Below are 22,266 nucleotides of genomic sequence, written 5' to 3' on the forward strand. Positions count from 1 at the left end.
AGGTGCTCTGGTTTCCTCCCACAATCCAAAGATGTGCGGGTTAGGTGGATTGACCATGCTAAATTGCCCCTTCAGTATCCAAAGATGTGTAGGTTAGGTGGATTAGCGACGGTAAAATGCCACCACAGATGGCAGATGGTGGAATTTGAATTGAATTTAGAAAAATCTGGAATTTAGAATCTAATGAAACCATTGTCGATTGTCGGAAAAACCCATCTGGTTCACTAATGTCCTTTCCTTGAGAAGGAAATCTGCCATCCTTACCTACATGTGACTCCAGAGCCACAGCAATGTGGTTGACTCTCAACTGCCTTCGGGCAACTAGGGATGGGCAATAAATGATGGCCAGCCAGTGACGCCCATGTCCCACAAATGAATTTTTTAAAAAGTGCAGGGTTATGGGGCTCCGTTTCGGGGAAGGTCTGTGTGATACTCTTTCGGAGAGTCGGTGCAGACTTGAATGGCCTCTGTCTGCACTGTGGGGATTGTATAAAATGTCATAACATTCAAGGCTATGGGTCAAGTGCCGGAAATTGGGATTAGTGTAGATTTAGTATAATTTTGTTGGTGCAGACTCAATGGGCCGAAGGGCCTCTTCTGTTTTGGATGGTAGGGTGAAGTGAGGGCATGTTTGATCTCATTTTGCTTGACAAAGATTTGGAACAAGACAGAGTGAAAGGGTGGCCCATTATCTGAGACAAGGCAATAGGGACAGTGAATTGTCTGTTGCTCGTTCAACTGTCCTGAGCTTCCATAAGGTGCACTTCTTGTTCCTGTTTCGTTCTGGAACAATTTTGGCTAGAACTTAGAAAAATCTAATCTTGCGATCCTAAGGTTCCTTTTTGAAAGAAGTAAAAATGCCTCACTCACATTTAATTTGTTAATGCTTTTACAACTGTTAACAGAATTTCAATATTCTTTTTCATCACAGTAAGTTCAAATATCACCTTATCATGCCAGGAATGTGGCAGAAGGTGGTGTGACTGACTGATAAATTGCATCTAAAACTAAATGTTGGACGATTAACACCGTTGCATTAAAAAACATTAAATTTGCTATAACCTCATAACATTAATATTTTACTGCAGTGTATGATGAGTATAAGTGAGCACTCAGTTACCAATTATTCATTCCAATTGCTCCTCTGAGCTGCAGGTAAGAGGTGCCAACCTGTCTGGGGCACTGCCCACTTGCGTTACAGGTAGGAGATACCAGCCTGTCTGGGGCATTGCCTACTTGAGTTACAGCTCGGAGGGTTCAGCCTGTCTGAGTTACAGGTAGAATTGCCAGCCTGTCTCAGGCATTGCCCACCTGAGTGACAGGTAGAACAGACCAGTCTTGTCTGGGACATTCCCCACCTGAACTACAGGTAGGAGGTACCAGCCTGTCTGGAGCATTTCCCACCTGAGTTACAGGTAGGAGGTACCAGCCTGTCTGGGGCATTTCCCACCTGTACTACAGGTAGGAGGTACCAGCTTGTCTGGGCACTGCCCACCTGAGTGACAGGTAGAACAGACCAGTCTTGTCTGGGACATTCCCCACCTGAAGTACAGGTAGGAGGTACCAGCCTGTCTGGGCACTGCCCAGCTGAGTTACAGGTAGGAGATACAAGCCTGTCTGGAGCATTGTCCACCTGAGTTACAGGTAGGAGGTACTAGCCTGTCTGAGACATTTCCCACCTGAACGACAGGTAGCAGGTGCCAGCCTGTCTGGGGCACTGCCCACCTGAATTACAGGTAGGAGGTACCAGCCTGTCTGAGACATTTCCCACCTGAACTACAGGTAACAGGTGCCAGCCTGTCTGGGGCATTGCCCACCTGAGCTGCAGGTAGGAGGTAGACAGGAGGTAAATCCGAAATGTTTTAATCTCCTGTTCCAGCGTCGCTCCAAACTCTATTTAAAGTTTGACGCATTCACGTTTTGAAACTATCCAACTGCCAAGTGTTTCATTCACTCCTCTCTCTCCTCCCCTTTGCCTTTTTTCCGCTGCTGATTTCCGGATCCCGGATCCACGGAATGCTCCGGGAGGTAAGTTTCTAAAAAGTCATTTAGCGTCTGAAATCGCGCCAGGGGGAAGGGAAGTGGAGAATGTTAAACATTGAGTGTATGAACTAGTCCATTATTCAGCAACAACTGTTCGGGATATGGGCTCAGCACTTTCCAAAGTTATTTTGTTGAGATCGGTTTGGCTGCAAATTCTCCGAAGGTTCAATTATTACATTTGGACTAAAGTTTAATGTGGACGTCTCCAGGAGTCATGGGTGTCCCGGCCGGAGAACTACACCAAAACATTCATCATACTGTATCTGAGCTACACCATAATCATCATACTGTATCTGAGCAACACCATAACAATCATCATACTGTATCTGAACTACACCAGATCATTCATCATACTGTATCTGAGCTACACCAGAACATCATCATACTGTATCTGAGCTACACCAGAATCATCATACTGTATCTGAGCTACACCATAATCATCATACTGTATCTGAGCTACACCATAATCATCATACTGTATCTGAGCTACACCATAACAATCATCATACTGTATCTGAGCTACACCAAAACAATCGCCATACTGTATCTGAGCTACACCATAATCATCATACTGTATCTGAGCTACACCATAATCATCATACTGTATCTGAGCTGCACCAGAACAATCATCATACTGTATCTGAGCTACACCATAATCATCATACTGTATCTGAGCTACACCATAACAATCATCATACTGTATCTGAACTACACCAGAACAATCATCATACTGTATCTGAGCTACACCATAACAATCATCATACTGTATCTGAGCTACACCATAATCATCATGCTGTATCTGAGCTACACCAAAACAATCGCCATACTGTATCTGAGCTACACCATAATAATCATACTGTATCTGAGCTACACCATAACAATCATCATACTGTATCTGAGCTACACCAGAACAATCATCATACTGTATCTGAGCTACACCATAACAATCATCATACTGTATCTGAGCTACACCATAACAATCATCATACTGTATCTGAGCTACACCAAAACAATCGCCATACTGTATCTGAGCTACACCATAATAATCATACTGTATCTGAGCTACACCATAACAATCATCATACTGTATCTGAGCTACACCAGTTCATTCATCATGCTGTATCTGAGCTACACCATAACAATCATCATACTGTATCTGAGCTACACCATAATCATCATACTGTATCTGAGCTGCACCAGAACAATCATCATACTGTATCTGAGCTACACCATAATCATCATACTGTATCTGAACTACACCAGAACAATCATCATACTGTATCTGAGCTACACCATAACAATCATCATACTGTATCTGAGCTACACCATGATCATCATACTGTATCTGAGCTACACCATAACAATCATCATACTGTATCTGAGCTACACCATAACAATCATCATACTGTATCTGAGCTACACCAAAACAATCGCCATACTGTATCTGAGCTACACCATAATAATCATACTGTATCTGAGCTACACCATAATCATCATGCTGTATCTGAGCTACACCATAACAATCATCATACTGTATCTGAGCTACACCATAACAATCATCATACTGTATCTGAGCTACACCAAAACAATCGCCATACTGTATCTGAGCTACACCATAATAATCATACTGTATCTGAGCTACACCAGTTCATTCATCATGCTGTATCTGAGCTCCACCATAACAATCATCATACTGTATCTGAGCTACACCAGTTCATTCATCATACTGTATCTGAGCTACAACATAACAATCATCATACTCTATCTGAGCTACACCATAACAATCAGCAGCCAGCATAATTAAGGACCCCACACATCCCGGACATTCTCTCTTCCACCTTCTTCCGTCGGGAAAAAGATACAAAAGTTTGAGGACGCGTACCTACCGAGTCAAGAACAGCTTCTTCCCTGCTGCTGTCAGACTTTTGAGTGGACCTACCTTGTCTTACACCCTAGCAATGACTGTAACACTATATTCTCCACACTCTCCTTTACTTCTCTATGAACAGTATGCTTTGTCTGTACAGCGCTCAAGAAACAATACTTTTCACTGTTTCCAATACATGTGACAATAATAAATCAAATCAAAAGAAAGCATGAAGAGCAGTGCTGGAAGTGCATTTAGCATCTGACTCTTTTATTTACATTTTCAGTATCTTTAAATTTTAAAATCTCTCATAAGAGGAATTTTTTTTAATGAGAAGTGCAATGCTATTCACCAAAATGGGTAAAACGTTTTGACCAGAACTCTTTTCCTGTGTGTGATTCTTCAGAGCTGCACTAACTAACCAGCACATTCTATTAAACTGGCTTCCTCCATCATAACTTTTCCTTTTTAACCTTTTAATTATGGATGAGTCAAACTGCCTGATGGAATGTCCCGACGTGAAACCTTAGGTTTTCTCAGTACTATTGCCAAGGTTGCCCTGATTAAAGGGAAGCAAAGCTCAACGGCTGGGATACAGAAGCTGTTTTTCTGAAGTCAGACTTTCTGCTGTCAGAAGGAGCATAACTGCACAGTTGCTGCTGTCCCACCTCCTTGGTGGCCTTCTCATTGCCTGTACAGTTCCTGTTCTCCCTGCTTCGCTTCCTCTCTGTTGACTGCAGGCTGCAGGTGGGGGATTCCCTGTCTCCTAACGGAGAATAAGTCAGCCAGATTCTCGCTGTGGTCGGTAAGGATAATTTAAAAGAACAATTATTTGCATATATTAATTACCAATTCAGCTATGACATTATATTGTGAATCATATCCCTCAAGAGAATGACATAACTACTGTGAATATATATGTGCACTGTTTAAATAAATTTATGTCGCCATTGAAGCACTATTTTTCGCCACTTTTGAAGATGATATTGGAACCTTTTGGAACAGATAGAAAGGGTTCTCTACATCCCAGACTCCAAAAGCTGCCTAGATAGCAGAGTGTAGTGGGCCGTTGGAATTAAGGGGAGCCCTGTGACTATTTTAATGTACAGTAGCTAGAATACCGTAGATCATAGAGTCATGCAGCACAGAAAGAGGCCCTTTGGCCCATCACAGTGTATGGGCTGGATTTTACGGCCTTGCTCGGGCGAGACCGGAAATTCTCGCCTGAGGTCAACAGAGATTTACGTTGTCGGATCCGATTCCATGGCGGACGAGGTAAAGTTAAAAGTTAAAGTTTATTTATTAGCCACAAGTAAGGCTTACATTAACACTGCAATGAAGTTACTGTGAAATTCCCCTAGTTGCCACACTCCAGCGTCTGTTCTGGTCAATGCACCTAACCAGCACGTCTTTCAGAATGTGGGAGGAAACCGGAGCAGCCGGAGGAAACCCATGCAAACACGGGGAGAATGTGCAGACTTCACTCAGACAGTGGCCCAAGCCGGGAATCGAACTCGTGTCCCTGGCACTGTGAGGCAGTAATGCTCTCCACTGTGCCACCGAGGTGGTAGAGTTTCAGCCTCTGAGTCAACTTGGTGCATAAGACAACCCTATTTTTTTCCAGTTGCATGTTTCTGGATCAACTTGGCATACAACAGTAACTTCATTGCAGTGGTACTTGTGACACTAATAAATAAACTTTGAACTTTGACCCTGACTTTTCCACCATGGCCTGCTATACCCACATTAATTTACCTGCTCTGACAAAGGGTCATCTAGATTCGAAGCAGTGGCTCGATTCTCTCCCCTCAGATGCTGCCAGACCTGCTGAGTTTTTCCAGCATTTTCTGATTTGGTTTCAGATTCCAGCATCCGTAGTATTTTGCTTTTATCTTAGTTGCCAGTCTCAGTTTTTTGTGCCACAAGTGGATGGCCCATAACCCCTGATCTCTAGGAGTGTTGTAGCCCTGAGGTGCCCCAGAGGATGCGCCGGGACCCCTTCCGGAGGTCCTCATGCAATGGCTGCATAGGGGTTGGCTGGAGAGTTCAAACTTCAAATGTACAATCGAAGACTTTGGGTGATTTTGACCTTTTCAGCAGAATCGTTGCCCAGGAAAGGTTAGAAGGATTGAAACCATTTCTAACACCTGGTTAACTATGGCATCCGCCCGACTCTCGACTGCCCCCCCACCCCCACCCTACCATCCACCTGTGACTACCCTCCTAACCCAGTGGCTGTCCCTCCACCCCTCACATCTATACCCCGACTCCCCTCCCAACTACTCTCCCACAGCCCCAACAACCCCCTCACCCCAACTACCCCGTCTAATGATCCTCCTGTCCTCTACTGACCTCCCGACCTCCAACCCATCCCACCTTCCTCTTGAGCCTCCTTCTCCTCAGCCCAGCCTATCTATCCCCTCCTGCAATGCCAAAAGGGGCAAAAACAGGGCAAGAAACATTGTGAATTTTTAAAAATTCATTCATGGGATGTGGGCATCGCTGGCTGATCCTGTCCCTAATTGCCCTGGAACTGTGGCTTTCTTGGCCATTTTGGGGGCATTTAAGAGTCAACCACATTGCTGTGGATCTGGAGTCACTTTTTAAAAAATCTTTATTAAAACATGGGCATTGCTGGCTGGCCAGCACTTATTGCCCATCCCTAGTTGCCCGAGGGCAGTTGAGAGTCAACCACATTGCTGTGGCTCGGGAGTCACATGTAGGCCAGACCTGGTAAGGATGACAGATTTCCTTCCCTAAAGGACATTAGTGAACCTGATGGTTTTTTCCGACAATCAACAATGGTTCCATGGTCATCAGTAGATCCTTAATTCTAGATATTTTTTATTGAGTTCAAGTTCCACCATCTGCCGTGGCGGGATTCGAACCCGGGTCCCCAGAACATTAGCTGAGTTTCTGGATTAATAGCCTGGCAATAACACCACTAGGCCATCACCTCCTTGTAGGCCAGACTGGGTAAGAACAGCAGATTTCCTTCCCTAAAGGACATCACTGAAGCAGATGGATTTTTGTGACGGTTGATTCATGGTGAATTTTAATTCAAGATTTTTATGGAATTTGAATTTCACCATCTGGTGGTACCTGGGACCCAAGAGCATTACCCTGGGTCTCTGGAATACTAGTCCAGTAACAACACCACTACACCACTGTCACTCCTGTGACTACAGTAAGAAGTCTCACAACACCAGGTTAAAGTCCAACAGGTTTATTTGGTAGCAAATACCATAAGCTTTCGGAGCGTGCTGCCCCTTCGTCAGATGGAGTGGATATCCACTCCATCTGACGAAGGGGCAGCGCTCCGAAAGCTTATGGTATTTGCTACCAAATAAACCTGTTGGACTTTAACCTGGTGTTGTGAGACTTCTTACTGTGCTTACCCCAGTCCAACGCCGGCATCTCCACACCACTCCTGTGACTATCAGAGTAGATGCAGTTTGTTATGAGTCTATTATTTATCTTGCAGTCTGGTTGTAGTAAAAGTTTTCTAATTTATGCCTTGCGTGCCCCGTCCCTCCGAGTTCACAATATTGTGCCATTCAGGTCATTTTCAGTTTTTAATGAAGATCTCAGATGCCGACACCCCATGGTGACCAGATGCTGTCCAAGGAATTTTACTGTTTATTGTAAAGCCGACACGTGTGTTCAGTTTGTTTTACGAGGCTCCATTTTTCTGCACAGCTGCTAACAAACCGTGTCAAAGGTGGATTCGGGCAGCACGGCTGCACAGTGGTTAGCACTGCTGCCTCACAGCTCCAGGGACCCAGGTTCGATTCCTGCCTTGGGTCGTTGTCTGTGCAGAGTCTGCACATTCTCCCCGTGGTTGCGTGGGTTTCCTCCGGGTGTTCCAGTTTCCTCTCACAGTCCAAAGATGTGCTGGTTAGGTGCATTGGCCATGCTAAATTCTCCCTCAGTGTACCCGAACAGGGGCTGGAGTAGGGTTTTTACAGTAACTTCATTGCTCCGGTTTCCTCCCACAGTCCAAGGATCTGTAGGTTAGGCGAATTTTCCATGCTAAATTGACCCTTAGTGTCCCAGGATGTGTAGGTTAGGTGGATTAACCATTGTAAATGTGTGGAGTTATGGGGATAGGGCAGGGGAGAGAGCTCAGTCAAGATGCTCTGTCAGAGAGTCAGTACAGTCTCGATGGGCCGAATGGCCTCTTCTGCACTGTAGGGATTGCATGATTTTGCATTTAACTCCATGTAATTTTAACAGGATATCCATTTGATGGTGAGAATACCCTGTTTTAAACCTGCCCAATGGAAGGAATGGGATGCAGTCCCCTTGATTTACTTGTGCGTCACGATTGTGCTTGCTATGTATCGTCTGTCACTCAGGAGGTCGTGCCCTGACCTCTAAGTTGGAGGTTGGGGGTTCAAGCCCCACACCAGGAACTTGAGCGCAGCCCCCATGCTGACTCTCCAGTGCAGTACTGAGGAAGTGCTGCATTGGTGGAGGTGCTGTTTTTTCTGACGAGGGGCTGGATTTTACATGTCCCCGCTGGGTACGTTTTCAGCAGCTGGGGCACCACGCCCGATCCCATCTCTTCACTTCCCCATCCACCTCCCAGTTCACCCCCATAACAAGGTGGGCTGCCCACCATATTTAAATAAATAATCACGGGTCAAATGAGCTTGTAAACAAGTTGATAATACGCTGTCCATCCTTATGATCTGGTTGGCATGGAAAGTCAAGTGAGAGTGGGCAGGCCGTCTTTGCTAAACACTTTTATTAGGGTGGGAAGGAAAGGGTGGGTCCTATCATCGGGAGGTGCCCTTTGCTCATCCGGTGGCAGTGCTCTAAGATTATAACCCACCCACCCCCTTTCTTCCTACCTTCCTGCTTTCACTAGCCCACTACTCCCACCCCCCCAACCCATCGCTAAGCTGCCTAAACCCTCCCTGCCCATTAGCCCAAATTTACCAGATTATGGTCCAGTACAGTTCTGTTAATGCTGAAGACCCACGGCGCCTTGTTGATGATCAATCTTGAGTTTAAAGTTTATTCATTAGCGTCACAATTAAGCTTACATCAACACTGCAATCTTGTCCCGGATATGGCTGACACTCAACTGCCCTCCGAGCAAGTTTCCTCCCACATTCTGAAAGACGTGTTTGTTAGGTGCATTGACCCGAACAGGCGCCGAAGTGTGGCGACTGGGGGAATTTCACAGTAACATCATTGCAATGTTAATGTAAGCCTTACTTGTGACGAATAAATAAACTTTACTTTACTTTACAAAGGCAACTAGGGATGGGCAATAAATGCTAGCCAGCCAGTGACGCTCATCTCCCATGAATGAATAAAAAAGTCAAGTTACTGTGAAAATCCCCTAGTCACCACACTCTGTTTCCTGTACTACACTGAGGGAGAATTTAGCACGGCCAATGCACCTAACCAACACGTCTTTCGGACTGTGGGAGGAAAGCTTTGTTGGATCTTTGTGAAATCCAACCCAAGTTGGTTAATTTGCGACTGATGTTTTTAACCAATAGCGGTGGGGAGTGGCGAGGGGGGGGGGGGGGGGGGGAGCGCGGGAGGAAGGGGCTGGCAGAGACAACATGCTCCTTCCCGTAAACGTCACTGTGAAGATTTTTACAAAGAAAATTGCAAGTTTCCTGGTCAGAGGAGGAAAGTTTGGACTTTTTTTGCCTTTCAAAGTCATAGAACCATAAAATCCCTGCAGTTCAGAAAGAGGCCATTCAACCCATCAAGCCTGCACTGACAACAATCCCACCCAAGCCCCATCCCCATAACTCCATGTATTTACCCTGCTAATCCTCCTGATACTAAGGAGCAATTTAGCATGGCCAATCAACCTAACCCGCACATCTTTGGACAGTGGGAGGAAACCGGAGCACCCGGAGGAAACCCACACAGACATGGGGAGAATGCGCAAAATCCACACACACACTGACCCAAGGCGAACCCGAGTCCCTGGCGTTGTGAGGCAGCAGTGCTAACCACTGTGCCACCACGCCGCCATGAAATATTGATAATATTGAGAAAAATAAATTTGGTGAAATCATTATTATCCTGCATACAAGGACATGGCTAGGCTGATTGACGCTACTGAGTCTGTACCAGCTCTCTGCACGAGTAATTCAGCCTTCTCCCAGTAACTATGTAAATTTCAATTTTTCAACAGCTTATCTTCCCTTCCCTTCTGAAAGCCACAATTGAACCTTCCTCCACCTCAGGCAGTGCATTCCAGGTCATTCACTGTGTTAGAAAAAAGGCTCTTCCTCATGTCACCTTTCATTCTTTTAGCCAATCATCCTAAATCAGTGTTGTCTAGTTCTTGACCTTGTGCAGTTTCCCTCCATTCGCTCTCTCTAGACCTCGTTAGGTTTTGATGACCTCTTTCACATCCCCTCTTAACTTTCTCTTCTCTAAGGAACCCAATCTCACTCTCTCCAGTCCAAAACTGTAATTGAGATACCTCCTTCCAGGCATCCTTTCTTCATAGAATCATAGAATCCCTACAGTGCAGATAGCCCATCAAGTCTGCACCGACCACAATCCCACCCAGGCCCTATTCCTGCAACCTCTCATATTTACCCTGCTAATCCCCCTGACAGTAAGGTTAATTTAGCATGGTCAATCAACCTAACCCGCACATCTACGGACCGTGGGAGGAAACCGGAGCACCTGGAGGAAACCCACGCAGACACGGGGAGAATGTGCAAACTCCACACAGACAGTGACCCAAGCCGGGAATTGAACCCAGGTCCCTGTAGCTGTGAGGCAGCAGTGCGAACCACTGTGCCGCCGTGCCGCCTTGTAACTACTTTCTGCACCCTCCCTAAAACCTTCACATCCTTTCAAAAGTGCGGTGCCCATAGGATTGGATGCTATTCTCTAGTTGAGGCTAAACTGGTGGCTTATAAAAGTTCACCATAAATCTCTCTGCTTTTGTGTTCTATATCTTGATTTATAACCAAAGATGCTTTGGAGTAAAAGCAAAATACCACAGATGCTGGAAATCTGAAATAAAAAGCAGAAAATGCTGGAAAAACTCAGCAGGTCTGGAGACGTATGTACAGAGAGAGTGAGACAATGTTAATGTTCCAAGTCCATATAACTCTGATTGTGGGTGAATCCACAGCACATGGACTGCAGCGTTTCAGGAAGGCAACCCACTACCACCTGCTCATGTGCAACTAGGGATGGGCAATAAATGCTGTAAGAGTTTTAACAACACCAGGTTAAAGTCCAACAGGTTTAATTGGTAGCAAATACCATTAGCTTTCGGAGCGCTGCTCCTTCGTCAGATGGAGTGGAAATCTGCTCTCAAACAGGGCACAGAGACACAAAATCAAGTTCCAGAATACTGATTAGAATGTAAATCCCTACAGCCAACCAGGTCTTAAAGATACAGACAATCTGAGTGGAGGGAGCATTAAGCACAGTTTAAAGAGATTAAACAGACCATTGTCACAGGTTAAAGAGATTAAACAGACCATTGTCTGCAGCAAACTACCCAGGAGAACAGTGACCACGACACCACACAACCCTGCCACAGCAACCTCTGCAAGACGTGCCGGATCATCGACACGGATGCCATCATCTCACGTGAGAACACCATCTACCAGATACACGGTACCTACTCTTGCAACTCGGCCAACCTTGTCTACCTGATACGCTGCAGGAAAGGATGTCCCGAGGCATGGTACATTGGGGAAACCATGCAGACGCTACGACAACGGATGAATGAACACCGCTCGACAATCACCAGGCAAGACTGTTCTCTTCCTGTGGGGGAGCACTTCAGCGGTCACGGGCATTCAGCCGCTGATCTTCGGGTAAGCGTTCTCCAAGGCGGCCTTCACGACACACGACAGCGCAGAGTCGCTGAGCAGAAACTGATAGCCAAGTTCTGCACACATGAGGACGGCCTAAACTGGGATGTTGGATTTATGTCACATTATCAGTAACCCCCACAGCTTGCCTCCTGGACTTGCTGGCTGTCCTGTCTGGAGACAATACGCATCTCTTTAACCTGTGCTTAATGCTCCCTCCACTCAGATTGTCTGTATCTTTAAGACCTGGTTGGCTGTAGAGATTTGCATTCTAATCAGTATTCTGTAACTTGATTTTGTGTCTCTGTGCCCTGTTTGAGAGCAGATTTCCACTCCATCTGACGAAGGAGCAGCGTTCCGAAAGCTAATGGCATTTGCTACCAAATAAACCTGTTGGACTTTAACCTGGTGTTGTTAAAACTCTTACTGTGTTCACCCCAGTCCAACGCCAGCATCTCCACATCATAAATGCTGGCCAGCCAGTGACAACCATGTCCCACGAATGAATAAAAATAAATATAAGTTTGATATAACTCGGCGTGGAGTTTGCACATTCTTCCTGAGTCTGCATGGGTTTCCTCCAGGTGCTCCAGTTTCCTTCCACAGTCCAAAGATGTGCAGGTTAGGTTGAATGGCCATGCTAAATTGCCCTTAGCCTCAGGGAGACTAGCAGGGTAAATACATGGGGTTACGGGGCCTGGGTGGGATTGTTGTCCGTGTAGGCCCGATGTGCTGAATGGCCTCCTTCTGCACTGGAGGGATTCTATGATTCATCTTCAGAGCATCAGATCCCTAGGAATGTATGCCGATAGATCCTTGAAGGTAGCAGGATGATAGATGAGGTTGTTCAGAGGACATACACAATGCTTTCCTGAATTAGCTGAGGTATGGAGTATAAGAGCAGGTGGGGTATGCTCGATCTGTATAAAACATTAGTTAGACTACAACTCCTGGCTATTGCATTACAAGACGGAAATCGTCTCGCCATGAGAGGTTAGAGAGTGGATTTACGAGACCGCTGCCATCATTGGAGAATTTTAGCATGGATAGAAGATTTTCTTCAGAACAGAGGAGACACGGGGAATGTTTAATTCAGGTTAAAAACATAACAAGGGCCTAAATAAAGTGGAGAGGAATCTCCTATTTTCCTTAGCAGAGAGGTCAATAACCAAACAGTTTAAATTGAAAACTAGAAGGATTAGAGGGAAGTTGAGGAGAAATATTTTAATTCAGAGGGTGTCGATGGTGTGGGGGGGGGGGGGGGGGGGGGGGGGGGGGCGGGGGGGGGGGAGTGGGGGGAGAGGGGTGTCTGAAACTCATTAGCTAAAAGCGGTAGAAATCCTCGTGGTATTTTAAAAAGCACTTGGATAAGCACTTGAAGTGCCCTAAACACCAGAGAGTTGGAAAGCGGATTAGGCCGAGGTTAACTCTTTATTGTGGGAACAGTGGTTGGGGTGTGGAATGGACTGCCTGCAGTGATAGTGGAGTCAGACACTTTAGGAACATTTAAGCGGTTATTGGATAGGCACATGGAGCACACCAGGATGATAGGGAGTGGGATAGCTTGATCTTGGTTTCAGATAAAGCTCGGCACAACATCGTGGGCTGAAGGGCCTGTTCTGTGCTGTACTGTTCTATGTTCTATGTTCTATGAACAGAGGACTTTGCTACAGGAGTGGGCCATTTGGCCCTTCGAGCCTGCTCCACCATTCATTATGATCATGGCTGATCATCCAACTCAATAACCTAATCTTGCTTTTTCCCCATAACCTTTGATTCCATTTGCCCCAAGTGCTATATCCAGCCGCCTCTTGAATACATTTTGCACGATTGAGGCTGATGTGGTTTCCAACTCCACATTTCTGTCTGCTCCACCGCCGCCCGCCCCCCCGCTTCCGCCAAATGTAACACTTGGCTCCATTGTCAATCAAAAAACAAAATCTCTCTCACCCAGCCTTGAATAACTTCAACTGCTTTCTGGGGGAAGAGGATTCCTCAGATGGACAACCCTCTGAGAGAAAATGGACCTCCCCATCTACATCTTTGCTGATGACACAAAGACGGGTGGGAAAGTAAGTTGCGAAGAGGACATAAGTCGTTCACAAAGGGATTGTAGCTCCATAGAATCCTTACAGTGCAGAAGGAGGCCATTTGGCCCATCAAGTCTGTACCACCCAGAATCCCACCCAGGCACTATCCCCGTAACCCCACACATTTACCCTGCTAATCCCCCTGACACTAAGGGGCAATTTATTGTGGCCAATCCACCTAACCTGCACATCTTTGGAGTGTGGGTGAAACCGGAGCACCCGGAGGAAACCCACGCAGACATGGGGAGAATGTGTAGTCTCCGCACAGACAGCGACCCAAGCCGGGAATTGAACCCAGGTCCTTGGCGCTGTGAGGCAGCAGTGCTAACCACTATGCCACCTAAGAGCATAAGCCATAGGAGCAGAATTAGGCCATTTGGCCCATCGAGTCAGCCCCACCATTCAATCATGGCTGGTAAGTTTCTCAAACACATTCCCCTGCCTTTTCCCCATAACCTCAGATCCAATCTTGCCTGCTATTGGCGACATCTTCCCCCATGTCCACTCTATCCAGGCCTTTCAGTATTCTGTAAGTTTCAATGAGATATTCAGTACCGTATCCTGGACTAACTTCAAGACTGGAATCAATGTTCAGGGCACATATAACTATTAAACAGTAATTGGCTCTGCTCCCATAGTTTGTGGCCTGAATGGAAACCCTTGTTAAGGTTACTGGCTTGCAATTGCTCCCGGTTGGTGTTTACTCTCCTTTTTTAAAATCTTATCTGTGGCCATTTGTAGAGTTTGTTGCAATCATTTTATTTCAGTGAGTCCCGATTGCTTCAAATTGTCTGTGTCTCCTTCAGGAAATTTGAATCGAGCTAGTTCAGTCAACGAAGGACCGACGTTAAAATCATGTGCCCGTGCGTAAATCTTCGGTAAGTCTGACAAGAACTGCATGAACTTGTGGTCCAAAGACTGTGTCGTGAGTAACATTTCTCACGAATGCTGCTCACGACACATGCAACCCACCGCCCCCCCTCCCCCCACTTCCCCCCCGCCTGTCATGGGAATTGGAGTGTTCGAGGTGGGAAAATTCCTCACTGGGGTTTCAGAATAAGCCGTTCACTAGTTTAAACTTTCCACACAAATAATGAGCATTAAAAAAGTCTGCACCTCATAATGAGGTGGCACGGTGGTGCAGAGGTTAACACTGCTGCCTCACAGAGCCAGGGACCTGGGTTTGATTCCAGCCTCAGGTCACTGTCTGTGTGGAGTTTGTACATTCTTATCGAATCTGCATGAGTTTCCTCCGGGTGCTCCGGTTTCCTCCCAAAGATGTGCGGGTTAGGTTGATTGGCCCTGCTAAATTGCTCTCGTATCAGGGGATTAGCAGGGAAAATGAGAGTTACAGGAATAAGGCCTGGGTGGGATTGTGATCGGTATAGATTCGATGGGCCCAATGGCCTCCTTCTGCACTGTAGGGATTCTATGATTGCGAGGCTCGGGAATGGACCACGAGTATTAGCAGCATCACCTGGAAATGCACCAAAAGTCCTGGGCTGAGCTCCTGCGATTTTTCCGACCTGCGTTCCCACTGGGCGAGGTGATCCGCTGGGAACACGCAATCAGATAATTCATCCCGATTGCTAATCATGTACCGCTGCCTCACAGCACCAGGGACCCGGGTTCAATTCCGGCCTCGGGTCGCTGCCTGTGTGGAGTTTGCACATTCTCCCCGTGTCTGCGTGGGTTTCCTCCCACAGTCCGAAGATGTGCGGGTTAGGTTGATTGGCCATAATAAATTGCTCCTTCGTGTCCAAAGATGTGGAGGTTGGATGGATTAGCCAAGGAGCGGGGTTACAGGGATAGGGTGGTGGAGAGGGCCTGGGGAAGGTACTCCTCAGAGAGCCAGTGGAGACTCGATGGGCCGAATGGCCTCTTCTGCACTGGGGGTTGATGCTTTTATGACAGAGCTGTGGTAGTTTGAAAGATGCCATTGCTGAAATAGTTACATTTGAAGTTAGGATTTATTTGTGATGAAGTGCATGTCTGCCCTCCCCTTATTTAATTTGTTTTCTCCCCTCGATTTGTGCAGGAATGTTGTGATGACTATACTGAGTTGCAGCTCCACACTGATGATTTGCATAACATGCACAGAGACAACTCTCCGGCCTAACATTGTACTTATTGTTGCTGATGACCTTGGCATTGGAGACATTGGCTGCTATGGAAACGATACTATCAGGTAATGAGCTTGTCAGCTTTGCTTGATTTGTACGAAAAATACTTTATTCATGTGTTAGTTAATAGAATCCCAAGAGGTCATTTGGCCTATCGAGTCTGCTCCAACTCTCCGGAAGAGCATCCCATCCCTCCCCATCAACCCTGTCCCCGCAACCCCCTGGCTAATCCACCTAACCTATACATAGACTCATAGAATCCCTACAGTGCAGAAGGAGGCCATTCGGCCCATCAAGTCTGCACTGACCACAGTCCCACCCAAGCCCTATTCCCGTAGCCCCACGTATGTACCCTGCTAATCTCCCTGACGTGGAGTTGCTGGCATTGGACTGGGGTAGGCACAGTAAGAAGTCTCACAACACCAGGTCAAAGTCCAACAGGTTTATTTGGTAGCACGAGCTTTCAGAGCGCTGCTCCTTCATCAAATGAGTGCAAGATTTGTTTCACAAACAGGTCATATATAAACATATATAAAAAGTTTGTGTCTGTATATGCCATGTTTGTGAAACAAATCCGGCACTCACCTGATGAACGAGCGGCGCTCCGAAAGCTCATGCTACCAAATAAACCTGTTGGACTTTAACCTGGTGTTGTGAGACTACTTACAATCCCCCTGACACCAGGGTCAATTTAGCATGGCGGATCAACCTAACCCACACATCTTTGGACTTTGGGAGGAAACCAGAGCACCCGGAGGAAACCCAACGCTGACACGGGGAGAACATGCAAACTCTACACAGACAGTGACCCGAGGCTGGAATTGAACCCAGGTCCCTGGTGCTGAGAGGCAGCAGTGCTAACCACTATGCCACTGTGCCGCTCATCTTTGGAAATGAAGGGGCAATTTTCCTGTGTCTCAGCAGTGGTTAATTCGAAAGAAATTCAGTGTCCATAAAGCATTTTGCAACATCCATGGTCTTCAAGGTACTATTTAAATGCAAATCTTTCTTTTTTACCAGACAAATTTTGATTTTGAGCCACATGCGGTATTCGGTGACCAGAAGCGTGGTCAAAGAGGTTTATTTTATGTACCAAACTAAATAGAAACATAGAAACATAGAAAAACTACAGCACAAACAGGCCCTTCGGCCCACAAGTTGTGCCGAACACATCCCTACCTTCTAGACCTACCTATAACCCTCCATCCTATTAAGCTCCATGTACTCATCCAGGAGTCTCTTAAAAATAGAAACATAGAAGAAACATGAGAAAATGAGAAAGGAATGAAAGAGGGTGGATTGATTGATTGATTGATTGATTGATTGATTTTATACAGCATGCTTGTCTTCATCGGCTGGGGCATCAAGTATAAAAGTTGGCAAGTTATGTTACAGCTGTATAAAACTTTAGTTAGGCCACAATGTGTGCAATTCTGGTTGTCACACTACCAGAGGACAGGGATGCTTTGGAGAGGGTGCAAAGAAGCTTTACCAGGATGCTGCCTGGTCTGGAGGGTTTTAGGTATGAGGAGAGGTTGGATAAACTTGGATAGTTTTCGCTGGAAAGACGGAGGCTGAGGGGCGACCTGATAGAGGTCTACAAAATTATGAGAGGCGTGGATAAGGTGGATAGTCAGAGGCTTTTTCCCAGGGTGGAAAGGTCAACTCCAAGAGGGCACAGGTTCAAGGTGAGAGGAGGCAATTTTAGGGGAGATGTGCGGGGGACGTTTTTCACACAGAAAGTGGTGGGTGCCTGGAACGTGCTGTCAGTGGAGGTGGTGGAAGCAGGCACGTGAACAACGTTCAAGGTGTATCTTGATAGACAAGTGAACAGGAGGCGAACAGAGGGATAGAAACCGGGATATGGGCAATAATTAGTGGGTTTGAATAAGGATTAGGAATCAGTGAAAACTGGGATGAGAATTTTCAAATCGAGGCGTTGTGTCAATGTGACAAATGGTCATATACCAAGAAAACAAAACTCCCCCTGCAACGCCTGAACAACACATGCATCACAAATAGAAACAGAAAATGCAGGAAGGACTCAGCAGTCCAGGCAGGGATCTGTGGACAGATAAATAGATGTAACGTTTCAGGTTGATAACCTTTCATCTGAACTTCCACAGTCATCGAAACCTGAATAAGTTGTTTTGCTGCACGGGCATGTACTGACCTCAACGAGGCCCATGAGGTGGGCCTCTTGGAGTATGAGCTCCCTGAATGAGGTAATGGTTGCCTGCCCAATCAGGGAATCTCACCTGTATATAGATTGAGGAGTGTCAGGTCTACTGACACTCCGGATTCTGACCTTGTACCTGAAACACTCTTAGGAATGGAATAGTGTTTGTAAATAAGGGGAATCTGGTGAAGGGACACCGGTCTCTGGGTTATTTCAGCTTGTTTTCCTGTTTTTGATTTTCTGTCTTGCCATTCATTCTCCCCCGCCCTTCCAATCGCCATCTTGGCCATGTACAGTCTGCGATAGCAAAGCTAGGGAGGTACCCTACCCCCAGAACAGCATTACTTCTGGTCAGAACTAGCAGCCACGATGTATATCCATGCAGCATGGATAACTCATCCTTCCCACATTTCCCTTTCCTTCTTTTGTAAGAGGAGAGAAAGGAATACCGGAATTGATATTTTGTCTTTCCCAACTTCAGCAGGGCCTCAAGTGCTTTACAACCAATGAGGTACTTTTGAATAGTTTTACTGTAGGAAACACAACAACAAGGCGATATGCACATGGCGAGTTCCCAGCAAAGTGGGGATAAAACCGGAAAATGTGTCTTTAGAGGAATAAATGTTGGCCAACATCCCACCAACCCTGCTAGAGTTTGCCCCCCCCCCCCGTTGGTATCTAGCTGGGTGAGGTAATGTTCTTTGATGCTGTATGTTGCTGCTTTCACTGGACTTCACAATGTGATACACTTCCCCTGCAAGTTGACCTGGTTGCTTTCAGAGTGAGATTACCATTTACAGGTTGAGCTAATTTATATATTTTTTTTACAGAGCGTTGTTGTGGAGATGGGGGTGGGGCAGGGGGGGGTGGGTGTGAGATGAGGGCCGTGGATTTGTATCTATTCAGGACATGGCTTGGTGAGTTCATTTTGATCAGCACTCTTGGAATAAGGTAGATAGGTAGATAATCAACATCTTTTCCCAAAGGTAGGGGTGTCTAAAGCTAGAGGACATAGGTTTAAGGTGAGAGGGGAGAGATACAAAAGTGTCCAGAGGGGCAATTGTTTCACTCAGAGGGTGGTGAGTGTCTGGAACAAGCTGCCAGAGGTAGTAGTAGAGGCAAGTATAATTTTGTCTTTTTCAAAGCGTTTAGACAGTTACATGGGTAAGATGGGTATAGAGGGATATGGGCCAAACGTGGGCAATTGGGACTAGCTTAGTGGTAAAAATTGGGCGGCATGGACAAGTTGGGCCGAAGGGCCTGTTTCCGTGCTGTAAACCTCTATAACAAGACTTCTTAACTGATTGAGTAAGATTGCATGCTGCAGTGATTACGGACATGTTCTGTGCAGTGCTACTGTGCAGTTTGTGACACAGAATCACTGCAGGGAGGCTCACAAAGATTTCACAGTATAATGGATACTTCATGGTACTGATTAAAGGCTTTAAAATGATTTTGGCTCGATGAAAATGCCAATATCCAGCGAATATTTGCTGCGAACAACAGACAATATAAATATACTTATTAGAGGGAATAATGAAGTGTCTGGAACTAGGAAAAGTAAAGGTGTAAGAGATCTAGGAGTAAATATAGTAATATATTATCATGTCTAGCCACTGCAGAATAGCAACTTAGCAAGCAAGAAGATTGCTGAGCTATGTTATCAGATTAACACAATAAAACATAGAGTATAGAACAGCACATCACAGGTACAGGCCCTTCGGCCTACGATGTTGTGCTGAACATGATGCCAAATTAAACTAATCCCTCTGCCTGCTCTTGGCCCATCCCTTGCATATTCATGTGCGTATCTAAAAGCCTCTTATACACCCCTATCGTATCTGCCTCCACCACTGCCCCTGGCAGCACATTCCAGACACCCACCACTCTCTGTGTAAAAAACTTGTCTCTCACATCCCCTCTAAACTCTTCCCCTCTCACCTTAGGTGCATGTCCCCTTGTATTAGACATTTCAACTCTGGGAAAAAGATTCTGACTGTCAACCCTATCTCTGCCTCTCATAATTTGGTAGACTTCTATCAGGTCTCCCCTCAGCCTCCGCCACTCCAGAGAAAACAACCCTAGTTTGTCCAGCCTCCCCTTAAAGCTCATACCGTCTAATCCAGGCAGCATCCTGGGAAACCTCTTCTGCACCTTCTCCAAAGACTTCACATCCTTCTTGTGATGTGGCGACCGGAATTGACTGCAATATTAAGTTTTATAAAGCTGCAACATGATATCCTGACTCTTGTTAACACAGTTATAAATATGATGTTAGGCTCTGTAGAGCTGCATCAGTCAATTCAGTGTTGCCTCTCTGTCTGAGTCCTCGGTTTCTATTATTCAGTTCTGAGCCACTTTACTGTATCACCTTTTCTTTTCTATAGAACTCCGAATGTAGATCGCCTGGCAAAGGAAGGGGTGATGCTGACACATCACATAGCTGCAGCACCACTCTGTACGCCCAGTAGGGCAGCCTTTATGACGGGCAGGTACCCCATTCGTTCAGGTAAGCGAACATTTTCAAAAATACATTTTTAGGCTCCATCACCTTTGTGAGGCCTTGCCTCACTTTTAAACTCAATTCTCAGATGACATCTTCTGTACCTCGTTCAACTTGGTCCACTGTTTATCAAACATAATAGCTACTTTAATGTAAGTAGCAACTGTTTCCTTAGAATAGAATCCCTACAGTGCAGAAGGAGGTCATTCGGCCCAGCGTGCCTGCACTGACAACAATCCCACCCAGGCCCTATCCCCTTAACCCTATATATTTACCCTGCTAACCTCCCTGACGCTAAGGGGCAATTTAGCATGGTCAATCAACCTAACCTGTACATCTTTGGAGTGTGGGAGGAAAGGACTTTTGATGAGGACTCGTTTACTGAGGTAGTTTGGGCTGAGGTTAGAAACAGGAAAGGAGAGGCCACCCTGTTGGAGTTTTTTATAGACCTCCGAAAAGTTCCAGAGATGTAGAGGAAAAGATTGCAAAGATGATTCTGGATAGGAGTGAAAGTAACAGAGTAGTTGTACTGGGGGACTTTAACTTTACAAATATTGACTGGAAAAGCTATAGTTCGAGTGCTTTGGAGGGGTCGGTTTTTGTCCAATGTGTGCAGGAAGGCTTCCTGACACAGTATGTAGATAGACCAACAAGAGGCGAGGCCACATTGGATTTGGTACTGGGTAATGAACCAGGCCAGGTGTTAGATTTGGAGGTAGGTGAGCACTTTGGTGACAGTGACCACAATTCGATTACGTTTACCTTAGCTATGGAAAAGGATAGGTATATACCAAAGGGCAAGAGTTATAGCTGGGGGAAAGGAAATTATGATGCGATTAGGCGAGATTTAGCTGGCATAGGTTGGGGAAGGAAACTGCAGGGGATGGGCACAATTGAAATGTGGAACTTGTTCAAGGAACAGCTACTACGCGTCCTTGATAAATATGTACCTGTCAGGCAGGGAGGAAGCAGACGTGTGAGGGAATCGTGGTTTACTAAAGAGGTTGAATCTCTTGTGAAGAGGAAGAAGGAGACTTATGTAAGGATGAGACGTGAAGGCTCAGTTAGGGAGCTTGAAAGTTACAAGTTAGCCAGGAAGGACCTAAAGAAAGAGTTAAGAAGAGCCAGGAGGGGACATGAGAAGTCTTTGGCAGGTAGGATCAAGGAAAACCCTAAAGCTTTCTATAGGTATGTCAGGAGTTAAAGAATGACCAGGGTAAGATTAGGGCCAGTCAAGGACAGGAGTGGGAAGTTGTGCGTGGAAGAGATAGGAGAGGCACTAAATTAATATTTTTCGTCGGTATTCACACTGGAGAGGGACAGTGTCGAGGAGAGTACTGAGATGCAGGCTGTTGGACTGGATGGGATTGAGGTTCATAGGGAGGAGGTGTTAGCAATTCTGGAAAGGGTAAAAATAGATAAGTCCCCTGGGCCGGATGGGATTTATCCTAGGATTCTCTGGGAGGCTAGAGAGGAGATTGCAGAGCCTGTGGCTTTGATCTTTGTGTCGTCATTGTCTACTGGAACAGTGCCAGAAGACTGGAGGATAGCAAATGTTGTCCCCTTGTTCAAGAAGGGGAGTAGGAACAACCCTGATAATTATAGACCGGTGAGCCTTACTTCTGTTGTGGGCAAAGT

General features: G+C 46.0%; 1 protein-coding gene across 5 annotated transcripts in view; it reads left to right on the forward strand.

The window, feature by feature from the left end:
- The first annotated feature begins 1,716 nt into the window (after nt 1–1,716).
- Nucleotides 1,717–22,266, forward strand: part of LOC144499882 (arylsulfatase H-like) — a 40,744-nt gene continuing 20,194 nt past the window's right edge. The window contains exons 1-4 of one of the 5 annotated variants that reach the window (XM_078222509.1): nt 1,717–1,736; nt 14,630–14,701; nt 15,862–16,011; nt 20,513–20,634. In XM_078222509.1, the coding sequence (XP_078078635.1) occupies nt 14,679–14,701; nt 15,862–16,011; nt 20,513–20,634 (295 nt within the window). In that variant the 5' untranslated portion in view covers nt 1,717–1,736; nt 14,630–14,678. The other 4 variants (XM_078222508.1, XM_078222506.1, XM_078222507.1 and 1 more) reach the window with 4 other exon arrangements.

The sequence above is a fragment of the Mustelus asterias genome, chromosome 10 (genome assembly GCF_964213995.1).
Source record: "Mustelus asterias chromosome 10, sMusAst1.hap1.1, whole genome shotgun sequence".
NCBI classification, from domain to species: Eukaryota; Metazoa; Chordata; class Chondrichthyes; order Carcharhiniformes; family Triakidae; genus Mustelus; species Mustelus asterias.